The 16,688-nt window shown below is 41.3% G+C and overlaps 1 protein-coding gene across 2 annotated transcripts in view; it reads right to left on the bottom strand.

The window, feature by feature from the left end:
- The window catches only part of kcnc2 (potassium voltage-gated channel, Shaw-related subfamily, member 2), a 67,630-nt gene extending 59,355 nt beyond the window's left edge, over positions 1 to 8,275 (bottom strand). For both annotated transcript variants that reach the window (XM_041030589.1, XM_041030588.1), the window contains exon 1: positions 7,460 to 8,275. In XM_041030589.1, coding sequence (XP_040886523.1) covers positions 7,460 to 8,014 — 555 coding nt within the window. In that variant the 5' untranslated portion in view covers positions 8,015 to 8,275. The remainder of the gene's footprint in view (positions 1 to 7,459) is intronic.
- Between the last annotated feature and the right edge of the window lie 8,413 nt (positions 8,276 to 16,688).

Genomic DNA, 16,688 nt, shown 5'->3' with positions numbered 1-16,688 from the left:
TGCGTCAAATACAATAGCGACAAAGCAACATTTCCCATTCACAAAAAGATTTTTATTTATTCATTCTTTTGTCGTTCTTGATTTCATGGCATCCGGTAGGATTGCAACTACTGCAGCTGGCTGGTGCAGCCAGTGTGGACGTGCCTTAAAGGATAATTCCAGTGTATTACAACATGGATGTTATTTTCATCCTATTGACCAGCTTTTCTTTCGGTTATGATAACATCCGGCCCTGGTGTGCCACGATGTGTTTTATTGTTGTGATAAAAGCATCAAAATGTTGATCTGACATCCTAAAATGTGGAGTAATTCAAGCACAATGAGAGAAAAGACATTTAGTTCATGAGTGGACATTAGTTACACCACAACATGTAACTAAATTTTGCCAACTCTGACTAACAGCCAGCAGAACCAAGAGCATCCATATGGAAACTACATTTTTCTACATTCATTTTGCTCTAGAAACTAACCACAGAGACGTGCACTAACAAGTAATACGTTACAGTCATCACCCTGCATAACTGACAGGTGATCAGCACCAAATGCAACGTATGAACATCACAGTGATGAGCGCTTAGCAACAAACACATCACCAAAAAATTCACATTACATTTAACAGAACCAAAGCTGTTAATGTAGAAGTCTTACTCATACTAACCTCTCTCCTAATTACCATAGCTGCAGCCCTCTACACTACTCCTGTACACTGAGCTATTATAGTCAACCAAAGCAGCACAGGATGATGATTGGCGGGGCAGATTAATGTGACTGGCAGTGGCTACAAACATGCCCAGCGGCGTGCCGTCACCGCCCACGCTCGGGCAGCCATTTGTCCTGCTTCTAGTAGACTCTATTTACTCAGCATGGCCTTGTCGTCAATTTGCAGTGGATCAGCCACATTCCCAGGCCTCCTACTACCTCAGACTCTGCACAATGTGATTCAACAGGGCTTCCTGATGAGCTGGGCAAGCCTACATGCACCTGTAGCCCTAGTTTGACAGGAACAAAAAGTGAGGATGCTGAAGCACATCACCATGTATCACCTCTGACAGGAATAAGAAAGCAGTTAAAGAGACATGCACACATGGATCGGTTGTGTTAGCGATGCTCCAACACCCTTTTTTTGCATCACTGCTTCAAGACTAACAAGCTAGCACGCAAGGGGTTACTGAGCAATAAGGGTTCATGGTCGAGCAGGTTTCTGAAATCAATCAGTTTCACGGACCGGACGGATCTCAATGAAAACAGGCCGTGGTGATGAGCGATGATGTTGCCATGACAACAGGCAGGCTGAGCGTGCAGCCTGGCTTTGGTATCTTCAGGCGTGCGGCAGGCGGCACCCAGACGGTTTGGGTTTTTAACCTCTTAAGTGGCAAAAAGCAAGATGCAGTCTCAGATGGGATCATGGGAGGAAAGGGGGATGCGTGGGTGAGTGGGTGAGGATGAGGTGTGTGTGGGGGGTGGACTGGGGGGCTACAAAGTCAGGCATCAGTTAAAACCTCAGAGCACAGACCTCAGAGCACAGACATGGGAAATGAAAAAGGTGGTGGGTGTTATTTCTTTTTCTCTTTCCTTCTTTGTTACCATCCCAATCCAGCAATGGCCAACTACAGAGACATGAGAGGGACAAACAAACAGATTAACACATAGGAGAACACATACACTTACACCTACACACACACACACACACACATGCATGCACACACACAGAAAAAAGCCATATATTCTCACTCTTCTTCTTTTCAGACAGACGAGCATAAACATACAGGAAAATCGACCAGAAATTCTCCCTCCTTCTGTTTCACTCAGACAAGTGAACACACCGCCAGCCACTGTTAAAACACACTGCATGCAGATTAAAGAGGCAACATTGAGAGTGAGGAGAGAACAGGATGGCTACAACAATAGAAACAGCGTGGGGAGCCCAAAGAAACACGCCTGCTACCGCTGACTGCTGGCACACGAAGACTCGTGGATGAGCTGGTTAAAGGGACAGATCAGACTTTTGGGTTTTCAGCTTACTTGGAGAAACAAGCCCATGAAAGGTTTTCTGACAGCCTCAGACAGCTGAGCTCACACTGAGTTGTGGCCTGACGTCAATTATTATGCTGTTTAGGAAGCTGCTAAATGTAGAATTGTTAAATTAGTAGTGATTTAATTACTGTAAACACATGAGGCCATGATGGAGAGGACTGGTGCTCTGTCACACTGTTGTTAGTTAGTGTTGTTAGCACTAGTGCTTCCCTACATTAAGGCCACATGTTCCATAATGTCTGATGCTAATGTTTCTTCTGACAGCGCATGTGTTTAATTGAGAGTGGAGTCAGGAGTTGTCTTTTTGTTGTTTTTATTTTTTTTTTGTTTTGTAATATGCTTTTACTATGTCTATTATATATATCATTATATATGTATATATAATATATATAATATATATTATATTATATATATTATATATTATATATTATATGTCATTAGCCACACACACACCCGCTCAAATATTTGGTGCCACTTAGAAATATTCTTGTTTTCAAAAGAAAAACACATTTGTGTTCAACTGAAATAACATTAAATTGATCAGAAATGTGGTAAATGACAATTGTTATGATTTATGATTAATCATTAATCATAAATCAGCAATGCTTTTTAATGGAATAGCTCCGTAAGTGTACAGAAGCCCATTTTCAGCAATTCCTGTGTTCCAATGACAGCTATAGAATGCAAGAAACAAAACAAAAAAACTCAGATGATTTCATACAACGGTGTGTACTACTCCCTTCACAGAACAGCGCAAACTGGCTCTAACCAGAATGGAAAGAGAAGTGGGAGGGCCGGGTGCACAAATGAGCAAGAGGACAAGTACATCCGAGTCTCTAGTTTGAGAAACAGACGCCTCACAGATCCTCAGCTGGCAACTTCATTAAATGGTAACCACAAAACACCAGTCTCAATGTCAACAGTGAAGAGGCGACTCCAGGATGCAGAGTTTCAAAGAAAAAGCCATATCTGAGACTGGCTAATAAAAGGCAAAGATTAAGACGGGTAAAAGAACACAGATACTGGACAGAGGAAGACTGGAAAAAAGTGTTACGGACACACGAATCTAAGCTTGAGGTGTTTAGATCAAAAAGAAGAACATTTGTTAGACGCAGAACAAATAAAAAGATACTGGAGGAGTGCTTGATGCCATCTGTCAGGCATGGTGGAGGAAATGAGATGGTTTGGGGGCACTGGGTTTGGTGGTAAAGTGGGAGATTTGTCCAGGATAAAGGGGATCTTGAACAAGGAAGTCCATCACTCCATTTTGCAAAGCCATGCCATAACCTGTGGACACCACTTGACTGGAGCCATACATGATCCATCCAGTCATCTTTTTATTTACTACCAAGTTTAATGTCATTTCTGCAATTAAAGAGCGCTGCACAGCTAATACTGTCAGCTTCGTGATGTCAGGGTCAAAGGTGAACTGTGTAAGAGGACTGAGACTGTCACTGGAACGGGCCGGCAAGCTGAAATCCCACCTTTCATTTCCATGGAGGATAATTCCACATTACTCCCTCCTAACGCCTTGTCAGCAGGCGGATTAGTGCCCCCAAGGGCCTTCTTTTAGACACACACACACACACACACACACTCGCTTTCACACACTGCATCACTTCTCTTTGTTTCACACACACACACACACACACACACACAGTGCCTTTCTTCATCTATGGGTTGTGAATTAAAGGTTAATCAAAAGCCAGCTGGCCTTTATTAAAAGAGGAAACATTCAGGCATCGAGGAAGACACCAAACTAAGGCTGGATGTGGCTGTAGACAGAGCATCATCAGAATCAGGAAATGTGGTTCACGTGCAGATAACAGAGGTCTGAAGGCACTTACACAAACAGATGCTTCTGTGTGTGTATTGACTCCGTGACTTAATTTGTGTGTATGCACACTGGGTGAGTGCTGGTGCAGGGAGACGGATGTGTGCGTGCTGTAAACACGAGCGTTCAGCTCCACCAGCTCCTTTCTGCCAGTTAAGCATTGCTGAAATTCATCTCTGTTACATCCCTGCTCGTTCCTCTGTCAGCAGTGCAATCACCAAGAAACACTTTCAAGAAATTACCAATGAAATTGGGTGGACAAGCACAGGAAACAACTGATAGAATAAATATGGTCATCGACAATTTAAATTTTAAAACACTTTTTATAATCCGTGGCTGTTAGGCTAATTAATGTAGGAGCTTAAATTTAAACATTGGGACAAATTTAGCTGTAGGAATTATGTTTATCGGTGTAACTCTGAAAGTATCATGTGTAATTATAAAGCACACATCCTGTATCAGTATTCCTTTCACACATAAAGACAAATCTCTGCCTTCATCCTCACTGAAAGTTTGCTGATGGATTGTGAGAGCAGGATAAGTGATACGGGATGAGGTCAATGCCAATACCACCCTCACCACACACACACACACACACACACACACACACACACGCACACACACACACACACACACACACACACACACACACACACACACACACACACACCTTTAGTCCAGTCCCTCCCTTTACGTTTAAAAAGTCGATGGGAGACAGATTTCATTTTGCAGAGGAAACAATTAAATATTGATTGAATACACAGGGTAAACTAATCACTGATGCCAGTCACCAACTGTCCCTCTGATCTCCAACTGTGGCCAAAAAAATTCAGAGAATGATCTGACTCTATGACATTAATATTCAATTTATGTTAGCTTTTGTCTGCCCTGCCCCTACTTCTTCAAATTTTAATACATGTGCTTTGCAGCTTTTCAGATGGGATGATTGATAAATTTCACCTCTTCAAGAAATATTATTAATTAAATGTTATTTAAAATTCAAAAACCTTGTGCTCATCCAAAAACAAAAACAGGTTAAGCTGGTGTGTGTACAATCAAAGTTAAAGTACAAAGCACAAAAAAAGGTTTGCACCAGGTTTACATTACATATTTCCTTTAATTTAAAGTGTCACATATGAGAACACAGACATTTTGGCTCTGCCTTCTTCAATGTGCAGTAGTACTTCAGTTTCATGGCTGGATCCTTTGAACTTTTCACCAACTCCTGAACACTGAAGAAGGCAGAGCCAGAGGGTCTGCATATGTTTGCCCCTGTGGCACTTTAAACTAAATAAAAAGGAATTATCTAACTGATTTGGGAGCACACATTTTTCTTGTGCTTTGGTATTATTTAAAGCACCAACACTGCCTCCTTTCCTCAAACCTCAACCTCATATGAAAGTCCATGCAATCCTGTTCACACAACCACCTGTAGACAGTGAAGAGGAGGACTGATGTAATCACAGTACAGATGAAACCCATCCTGGTTCTGTCATTCTCTTTTCAGCTCTTGGGGGTTATTAATAGATGAGAAACAGAGTATGGTTTGATTCTACTTAATCAAAAAATGAGTGGTGAAATATTTGGCTGCTAAAGGTGAATTTCATCAATGGAGAACTTATACCTCAACTATATTTAGAGCAAAAGCAAGACAGACGAAGAATAAACACAAACAGATATACATTAAAGACCTAAAATCCACCTCTGGGTAGATTCTTCTTACTAACTACAGTAGGATGCTGTTGGAGCATCATGGCAAAACGACACAAACGCAATAGATTACAGGCATCAGAAATTGCAACACTAAGCAGTCAGTCTTGTTTAAAGACAAAGACTGTACAATTTTGTTCACTACAGCACAATGCTAAGGGACACACAACAAGGTATGATAGGTGAGCTTGGAGTTATTTAGCACAGTGCGTAGCCACGTCACTATGCTATGCACTGTAGAAAAGGTAAATCCAGCCCAAACCTTTGTATCACACCAGCCTGTGTTTGTTTGCTGAAGCTTTCTGTCTGACTTTTTGCAGCAGTGTCACTGTTGGTGTTTCATGGCACTTAAAGTGTTGCTAACGATCAGTCTGACTGTCAGCAAAGAGTTTCAGTGTCCTGCAATGGTCTGAATGATGTTTTAGGGGTTTTATATGCTGTAAATTTTTTTTTTAATGTGGGAAAATCTAAATCAAATAATTGTTTTAAATGCGAGCAGTCATATGACTTGCTGTCTGTGACATCATGAAGGCATCTGGGTAGCTGCTTTGCATTAATTTCAATTTACACAACATGACATCACAGCCAGCAACTATTCATTCCTGTAACACGTCAGCCTGCCAATGAGGGAATGATTTGCTGTCCATTACCCAGAATTCACCAGCAGCCTAAGGCAAGTTTAGCAGAGCCCCTGTCCTTTACAGGTAGCTGAGATCTAAAATGAAAGGTGACTGGGATTTAGAGATAACGATTGCAGATGTGTTTCTCTTTGATATGCTGGCCATTCAAATCTGCCATTTTAACTATTCCAAAAACTTCTGATGAAAAACTGATGTATAGAAGGAGAACATCTGACAACACTCCATGTTTGTGTGGTGTTATAACAACTAACTTCCTGATGTTACAGATTTAAAAAGACAAACAATACATATCAGTTTCCCCAGCTGTCAAATCTTAGCATGCAGGCTACGGAACTGCACTTCACCTCGATAAAACCTCATCATCCAAACCTGTCACCTGTCACACACTCCACCATTGTTCCAGAGTGTATTAAACACAAGTAATGATGATTAAAAAACATTTGACACAGGTGCCACATGTGGCCTTTAAGGTTACATTTTGCCTAATCACAGCATGAGGTGCTGAACTGATTTTGGAGAACGTTAATGCCCCACACATTTCTTTCCTGTTAATCAGAAATTAAAAAAATTGGGTTTTGAGCTGCAGTAAGCGATCTAAACACATAACTAACAAGCTGTGACTGCTGAAATTACATTTCTAGAGCTGCATCCCAATAAACAAAGCCAGTGCGTGCCTGGTGGAAAACCGGAGTGAGACAGATATAAGATGCGTGGCTAAAATAAACAAAATCAGACTGCAACAAATGTAGGCTACAGCCTCTGTTTGGCACAGGCCTACACACCTAAAATACAATGCTGCTATGAATATCCATCCTGACAGAGTGTTAACACCTTGTTTGCTTATGACAAGTGAAAAGATCTGCTTATTTTGAAGTGAGATATTTGCCCCTGTTCTGAAATCAGGCTCTTAAACAAGCCTCAGTATCTTGAAGTGAGTCAAAATAAGGTTGAATAATTATATAGAGAAATAAAATACATCAATATAATTCAAATAAAATGACAGGCTGGAAAGAAGTGGTCTCACACCGCTGAAAGACCTCTCACTTTTTAGAGTACCACAAGTTTTTGAGACTTTACCAACTTTAAATACCTTCTTTTATTTATTTCTGGGGCTAAAATAACTTTTTTTTAATGGACACGTTAAAGCTGAGCTGCTGTGCGTTTCTGTGCATAGAACGGAGGTGTGAAGTGGGGGTTACTGCGTGTTTGGTGAACCCCAGACGCAGCGGTGCGCCCTTACCCTCGCCGCCCGGGAGGAGTACGGATCCTCGAATAGATTCCAGATCACCGGCTGCCACTTCCTCCACAGGCTGACATTACCGTCGGCAGCCACATCCTCAATGCCGAGCCTCCTTCCTATATCGTCGTCCTCGTCTCCGTTGTCCACGTTGAGCTCGAACACGTCCAGAGCCTCCTCCGCGTCCCGGTGCTGCCGGTATGTCATCCAGCAGCAGGGCTCCACGTCCGTCTCATCGATTCCCCAGAAGGAGAGCTCCTCCTCGAACAGCGGTCCGCACACATCCGCCGGGCAGTGGAGCTTCCCGGTCCGGTAGTAGTTGAGCACGTAGGCGAACACACCCGGGTGACGGTCGAAGAAGTACTCGTTGGTTCGCGCGTTGTACTCGATGAAGCCGGGGACTTGTTGCAGCTGATCCAGCACGGAGTCGATGTCCGAGTCGGAGGCGAGCAGCGCCAGTCGCGTCCCCGGCAGGGTCTTCAGGGTGGTTTTGTAGGTTTCGTGCCTGGTGCCCCCGACGTTGAGGATTATCCTCTCGTTGTCGTCAAACTTGCCCATTGCTCTGTATCAGACATGACTTGATGGAAAGCGGGGGAAGTTGGCGAGTGCAGTCCGGAGGTAACGGCGAGCCTGACGCGCACACACCCACAGTCCTGTTCAAAAAAGCTCCGGGGTTTTGGTCGTAGTGCGCAGCATCTTCGATTTCACTCATCCGACGCTTTCGTGGCTTTCTGGGGGGCCGAGGAGGATTTCCATCGTTTGTTTAGGAAGATTTCGGGGAGGTGGGGGTAGTCGATTTGTATCCCACAATCCGTTCAGACAGTCAGTCAGTGCTCTCGGAGTGTTGAATGATCTCAACCGGTGGCTCCAAATAGACTGCGCTGCTGCTGCCGTTGCGCGTCTCCGGCGTCCCTGCCCTCTCCAAGACGCACAACCGCTCGTCAGCGTCTGCCTCGTTACTCAGAATTTGTAATTATCGCGATTCCTTCAAAAAAAAAAAAAAAAAAAAAAAAAAAGAAAGAAAGTAATCTCAGCTCTTTGCTCATCACCACCTGGGGAAAGTCACACATTGCTCGTCTTTTCGGTTTCATCTCTGAGGCTGCTGCGTCGTTTCTTTGCTTTAGAGAATCAGGAGAAGTTAGCTTCAGGGAAATTGATCAGCGCTCATCTCCGGTGCTGCTGTCACGGTTTAGCTCAATAAAACAAAGAGAGGAAATTTCCATCCTGACAGAGGGATTTCTCTCGGTTTAACTTGCCTCAATTAACTACAGCAATCAGAAACTATATCCACCAATGCTGAGTGTTAAGAAAAGACAGGACTGAAAATAATGCTCATTCTTATTTGAACGTAGTGGTCCAGGGGGTTGTAATTATTACCTGGCATTACAGGTTTGATCATACTACTTTATTCTTATCTATAGTATTTCACAGATACGTGTTTATTAGCAGAGGAGTTTTCCTCTCAGCATCACAGAATGAGGTAACTGCCTTGTGTTTTGAGTGTTAACATCCTTTTTCAATCGTGGCCAATAACATGAATTTTATTACACTGACTCATTTGGCAGAAGCTTTTATCCATACAAATCAGGTACAATAATTCTTTGCATCTGTACTGAAGCGACCATGAACATGACACTGCTAGCACCAGGCATATGATGCCTAAATATATGTATGTGTGTGTGTGTCTGAACCTGTGATCTGACTGGGCAACAACAGTATGAGCAGTAGTAGTGACACAAAGTTGTATTATAGGTTTGAGTGATAATACTCTTATTACAGTTGTGCAGTTGAGCAGAGAGATAAAACTAATAAATCTGTACAATAACAGAAAAACTACGGGCAGCTTATTAGCTGAAATTGTCCATTCATTTACGGTTTATCTATAGTACATAGAGAAGATTGTTTTTGTTAATATCACATCAACAGCACTTTGATGTGTACCTAGAGTGATAACAACTCTTGTTAAAAAAAAAACTTTAAAATTCTCTGTGATAAAAAACATTTTTATTAACTTACAGATCCCTTGCAATTTTGTATAAATACTGAACTAAAATAAAGACAAAACATATTTCCCAAAGGGAGAAGCTGTTTATCTCTAAAGTCTTCCAAGTTTGCTAATTCATTACACTGTCTCTTAATATTACAAACAAAAATAAAGACAGACATGACAACACCTGTGATTTATGTGCTATGGACAATTTCTGTTAAAATATACAATCATACAAATGTTTGATTGTAAAATTGCCATATGTGTAGATTTGACAATGGATTTGAATAAGTTCAATAATAAGAGAAGCTTTAACGCAGTAAGGGGAGGTCTGGGTGGTGGAGGGAGCCGCAGTAGTAAAACAGTATAGTTACTATGAAGGTTTCAGTAGAGTAACAGTGAGAAGTGGCAGGCCATAAAGACTGCGCTATACACCTGCATGACTGAATGATACAAGTCAGCTGGCAGCCAAAGAGTTAGAGTGAGCCACTCATAGTTAAACATAAATGAAGTAATGATGCCAGCCAGCTGATGCACGCACAACTTCAGTGCTCTGCCTAAACTAATGCAGTGCTTCATAAATAGTATTGTAGAAAAGTAGCCTAATAATAGCAGAGGCAGAAGTAACAGTTACACTAGGAGTAAAGGCAGGCAGTATTACTACCATAGAGCAAGTAGGAGTAGCTGTAATAACAGCAGTGCCAGAACAACAAGCATGGGGAACGATAGAGCAAGCGGCCATGCTAAGTGGCTAAAATGAGGTAACTTACAGGTTTCAAATGATAATCCATGTTTGTGTTTGATGAATTAGCAGGCGAATGTTTGCCTGCAGAGTTTGCATGTTACCTTCTTCATTTACCCTCTTCAAATGATCCCATACTTTGGGTAATTGCTATAATACGCTGTCGTGTGTTCACTACGCGTTTTAATATTTGATGTGTGTATCCCCCAAGAGTTGCGCCACTTATTATTTAATTACTAAACACGCTCAGCTAGGCAAACCCAAGACACTCGGTTACATTACTGTCTGACGACTGCAGGTACCAGCCCTATGAACAATGTCTGTCCATGACTGACTGAGAGACTGAGCTTCACCACTTTCTGTGGAATTTGTCCTTTCTTTTTTTTCCCTGCAACCAGCCAACCAATCAAAACTCAGTCAGCTAAGACTCTCCTCCTCAACTAACACTTGGTCAACTATTAGGATGCAGCACTACACTTTGGTCATTCATATTCACAAACAACAGTAAGCAGTAAGTAAGTAATAGCCACACCATGAACTTAGGGCGTCTGGGGCTCTGGTGGGTTTGGGGCCATAGGACACTTTGAAAGTGTTTAGCAGCAGCAGTAGTTACATAAACAATTATAGTATTAATACAAGTATAAGTAATGGAAGACAGTAGCAGCAGTATTACTAGTAGTAGTATTAGTAGAAGAGCCAGAGGCATAAGTGGTAACCTCAGTTGTAGCGCTCAAAATAGTAGCAGAGGCAGTCATAGCAGAATTACTAGTAAGCACAGTAACAGAAGCAGAGGCTATGGTATTAAGAGCAGTAGTAGTGGAGGCATGTGGTAGTATAGTGGCAGTGGCAAGAGGATAATTATTATGGGTAAACACTGACGTGAAGTTGTTTAAGCACCGATGAAGCAGAGTATAACTGCATTTCTTTTCTTCTCTACTAATAATAATGATGTTTCCATAATTTATTCATGAAGTGTCTGCGTCAAGTAGTTTACATCAGTGACACGACCGAGGTTCACTCTCCACAGTGCTGAGCATACTAAAACCATCTCTGCACTCCTGAAACGAAAAGGGTTTGTGGAGAAGAGAAGCAGCTGTCTACCAGAAGGCACGTCATCTGACAGTCTCCACTCTACACTGTGTGCGAGGAGGAAAGAGTGACATCTTTAGGCAGTCTAAGCACAGCTCAATCAACGAGGAGACACGGCAGGCAGCTCGCCTATAATTACATGCATCATTATTCCCCCCAAGGCTGCTTTGTAAAACTGCAACCTCTGAGTAACCTAATTACTTATTACCCGCCTTGATCTTTCTTTCTTTTTTTTTTTTTTTTGCTTTAACATCCCAGTTTTAGAATTGGTAAATGAACAATAACAGACTGACTTAATCGACTGATTTTAAAAAAGTTACACTCTCACACCTCACACCCAGTCTCTTCAGAACTGTCCGGCTGCGAAAATTATACTATTTTGTGAAGAGTATGAAAACTTAAAAAATATGAATGGTTCTGCCTTAAAGGACATTCCTTCAAAACATAGACACTAATAAAGATCATTTTAGAGGTGATAATGACCCATTGCTATCACACTTAAACTTGTCAAACAATTACCTAAATAAAAAAGCTGAGAAAAGATGATAAACAGATGGTCTTTCAAGTGTATAGCACATTTGCTTTTCATGAAATGTTTTCCTACAGAGCCTCAGAAAACACCTGTTTTCACAAGCTGATGCTGGATTTATGCTTCTCCGGGCTGCACGCAGGCAAATGTACACAGGAGTCACTCAGAGAGTTTGCATGGATGCTTCTTTTATACTTTATACTTAAGCTGAATCGACCAATCAACATGCTTGATGTGCAGGTCCACACAACACATTATTGGGATTTGGAAGGTGAGAGTGACAACTGAGTGAACTGATCATCATGTGTAAATCAACTGAAGATACAATCCTGTGAGGTGAGGTATCGCAAACCATACTGCCATGACAGATGAATGCCCAGGGTCTTATATGGCCTGGACAGGCTGGTCTACAACAGGTGGTCTGGCTCAGGTTCCGAAAACCTCAAGGAACATCAACTACAATCTGCTGAAACAAACTCATGGCAAGTCAAAAAATCTAACTTAATAAGTCAATTATGACTCATGTCAAAATAATAAAATACTAAGTGAAAACTCTAACTTACAACCTTCTGAGAGAAGTTTTTATCATGCACAACTTTTCATCAATCGTTTTCTTTTCTTGGTGGAAAAGTATAGTTGATGCTAAATCCTCACACTACAAGAGTGACACATTAAAAAAAAAACAAAAAACACAGGAGCAGGAGCCTGATTGCCTGTGCACCTGGAGGAGTGCCCTTCTCCCTGTGGGAAATGCTACAGCATCCCTCAAGAAACTTAAACACTCTGTTCCTATCACATTTAAGGTTTACAATGAGGTCGCCTTTACTGGAGTTCTTACAGATCACAAGCAGAGGTCAATTTAGGTCATACGGTACATGAACTCTGTGAAAGACATCTACTGTGGTAACATTACTCATTTTCCACGACCTGCTGCTTCCCATTTCAATGTAAAATGAACCAGCTGGTGAATTCAGAAAATTGGGATGCTAAGTCCCTTTAATGTTTTATTAATGAGGCTATTCATCACAGAAGATGAAGTATTGGGGACTATAGTGGGTCAAGATGGTCCTTGCCTATAAACAGCTATCCTTGTCCAGACCAGTGCAGGAAGAAAATAGCATTCGGAGTCTCTTTTCTCCTTCTCCCTTCCTGTAATATCTTTACTAAAAATAGAGCAGCCAGATTGCTGATCTTTATCGGGAACTAGAGAATAAAAATAAATAAATAAAAGTCTATTGGAAAGCCAAGGTCCTTGGCCAGTCCATTTTCCCCAAGTAGAGCCACAGGATCAGTCCCAGAGGGGACTGAGGACTAGACAGGCAGCCTTGGCTGGTTTCAATTCAGGTTTACAATAACATCAGTCAGAAATGCAAGAATGGGCTGTGATACGATTATGTTCAATGTTTTCTAAGTAGAGGATTTTGTGAAAAGAAAAGCCAATTTCAGTGTCTTATTTCAAACTATATTCAACAGGAAAAATTATGTTCAGTAAAATAAAAACCTAATCTAGGCCACAATAGAGGGCAGGATCTTTATATTCATTACAAGAAGTTGGAACTGATACAGAAAATGATAAAGCAACTGGACAAAAGAAATCTTGGTCAGAATAAAGACGAGTAAGTGATTGCATCAAAGTTTGAATTTCAGAAAAACTGAATGATCATTAATAATACAACTGAAAGGTTTAACTTGCACTGAGCTACATAGCAGTGCCCTTGGCATGAAGATTTTCCAGACCTTTCAATCTGAACTTTCTGCACCGCCCTGCACAGACTGTCTGCTGGGTTTATATCTGATGAAGCACAATACCTCGGCCTCACTCCCATAGGTCTGACAACACAATCCTGCTGACTTTGAAGACATCTAGGGACCAAAAGGACAGGTCTCTGTCTGAGGCCAAAAATAAAAACTCTGCTATTTCAAATGTCCCTTCAAATAATGAAAAAAAATGACATACTTACATGTTGAGATCTTATTTTCTATCTGTAAGACAGAAATGTGGCACCATAGAAGGGCCCAGTGGGCTCAGTGTGTTGTCATTAATTCCTCTTGAGATAATTTTATTAGCACTGTTCCAACAAATAAAGCAAGAAAACAGGCCGATTGCTTCTAGTTCTGACCACCTCCTCATCATCATAAAACAACAAATTTGTTTAAAGGCGTATTCTAACAAACAGATGAAACAAAGAACAGTCAAAATCAAAGTAGCAAAATCCAAAATATCCAGACTTTTAGTCCCTAGTGTGAGAAAAGCTCTCAAAAAATTCAGTCCAGCATGTCCCATAATGGCCCTCAAGGGCATCTTTTCTTCAGACACTCCCTGCCTGCTAAACATCCACATCTTTTAAACACCAACACAACCATTTTTGAACCCAGCCTTTCTAACTAGACTATTAAGACCACAAAAACCCCAATCACAATCAATTAGCACTACAACTGGTCAAAACTCCACAGGCTACACCTTTAATCAGATCATCTATTTTTTCATAATCGACAAAGACAAATGGACAATAAAGCGTTAATTTCAAGCAAGAGTAGGAGACCTGAGACATTTTTAGAACACAAAACACAGCAAGCTATGTGTTTCAGTATCACTACAAGTCCATCGAAATTAATAAAGTCAAACAACATTCCATCAATTTACCATGATTTGTTCCCCAGACATTTTAATTTACATTGCTCAGGTGAAGATAGCTGAGAATGCTTGTGGAATAAAGGACAGCAGAAATCCATCATAGAAGCAATTACTGCGGTTAACAATCACTGCCATGCCATCACATTGATCAAAAAGCATGTAAACTGTGCCAATAAACACATAAAGCTCTGTTAAATATTTGATTCCTTACGCATAAAAAGACTTCATAAACACTTCAACACCCTTGAGGATGTTTTTGATGTGATTAGAAGTCCAGTGTTGCCCTGAAGAAAGTGGTGAAAGGAATTAAGTTTTTTTTTTGCAACCCATGCAGGCTCTGCTACAAACACTTTTAGCTCCATTCACAACCGTGGTGTACAAATTATTCTGCTAACCACAGGCCCGTGGATGGAATTAGGCAGAAATCCCAGTGGAAGAAAACTGAGCTGATTAAATGTTGAGAGAGCCAAGCTAATTTGCGATGAATCCCAAATCTTTTATGAAGTCTGTATGTCTAATTATAAGTTATGATTAGAGGGGGTGGTTCATTTCACCAGGCTACTTTGGAGAAGTTTTCAAAAATACTCAAGGTTTGTTGGAATTAATGAGGAGGGGAGAGAGTATTACCATTTGATCTTTACTGGTCAGTGATGTTCACTGTGTTAGACTATCCTTAAATAAATTTTTAGATCTATTTTCCACATAAAATAAATGAAATCTGAACATTTCTAATGTTGACATATGCCCCAGAAATAATAAGCCTTACTCACCCAGCGAACAGCGATGTCCTATTTTATCTTACTGCCTTAGATGTAGCTGTGTTCTTGTGGCGCCATCTGCAGGTGACGGGGGATGCTTCTGCACTGCCTGGAGCTTGAATCCACCTCAGGGATCACCGTGCTGACTCTGTAGGTGGAAACCAGTGGTGAGGAAGTACTGAAGCTTAGTACTTGAGTAAAAGTACAAATATCCCGCTAAACATTTACTCAAGTGAAAGTGGAAGTACTACATCAAGACTCTTACTTAAGTAAAACTACTAAGTACTTCCTTTTAAATTTACTTAAAAGTATTTTTAAAGTAAAAGTACTCACGCAATGCGCTGTCTCAGTGTCGGGACTGTGCCATTTTTGTTTATTATATAATTACTTTATCGATCCCTCCTGGCGAAATTACTCTCTGCATTTTACCCACACCAAGTGAACGAAACACACACACAAGCATGCACATGCACTAGAGACGCTGGGGCAGGGGGCTGCCCAGTGAGGCGCCCGGGGAGCTGGGGTGAATCGGTGCCTTGCTCAGGGGCACCACAGCCATGGTCAGTTTACCGTCAGGTCAGTTTACCGACGGGTGAATTTACTGACGGGTTAGTTTACGACAGGTCAGTTTACTGACGGGTCTGTAACGTACTGCGCCCCCAAACTTTGTTAAAGAATGTAGATATACTGATTTATGCCTCTGCCTATGTCACTGTTCACAAGCAACTATACAACACCTGCTTAAATACGGCCAAAGATGGCTGTCTAATTCTGAGCTGAAGAACTCAGACTCACGCTCAGCCGACGTTGGCTACAACAAATACGTATAAAAAAATACTTAAGTACAGTAACGAAGTACAAATACTTTGTTACATCCCACCACTGGTGGAAACAAGAGGTCTGAAAGCTTCCAGATGGAGTATGATGACTGGACTGATGATGACTGGATTATATGGGTCTAAATAATAGAATTATAAATTACACACCAGGCCATTTATTTGCTTTTATTAAATCTTGTGATTCCTATCTATAGGGATGGCCCACAGGTACAGAAAGCAGAATGACAAACATGTAATCGTGTTATAAAGGCCCAACACATCAGTGTTTGACCCTGACAGGTATTTTCACACACCTTGTCTCTGGACTGGGCTTCACTGGCATGTCCACCAACTCCCCTGGGTGTTCCTGTGAGAGCAGAAATGAAACCTTTTTTCATACAGTGTCTTCTGAGTGGACTGCAGCCTTCATTAGTGTAATTTTCCAGATGTGACAAAATGGCTGCCGTGGTCTCAGGTCACGTTCCCTCAAACTGAATCAGCTAAATGGAATTAGCTAATTTAGTTTTTCACAAATACGTTTTTCGTACTGTAACATGTCAAAATATCTTCTGTACTATAGCCATAGACCGTATAAAGAAAATTACTATAGCAATACATGAAAAGCCGCCTTTTTTCCTCTTTTTTTCCTCTTTTTTTCCGTCGTTTGGCTCCAA

The sequence above is a fragment of the Toxotes jaculatrix genome, chromosome 22, assembly GCF_017976425.1.
Source record: "Toxotes jaculatrix isolate fToxJac2 chromosome 22, fToxJac2.pri, whole genome shotgun sequence".
Classification (NCBI taxonomy): domain Eukaryota; kingdom Metazoa; phylum Chordata; class Actinopteri; family Toxotidae; genus Toxotes; species Toxotes jaculatrix.
Note: the sequence above shows the minus strand (reverse complement) of the source record. Positions and strands in the feature narration are given on the sequence as shown.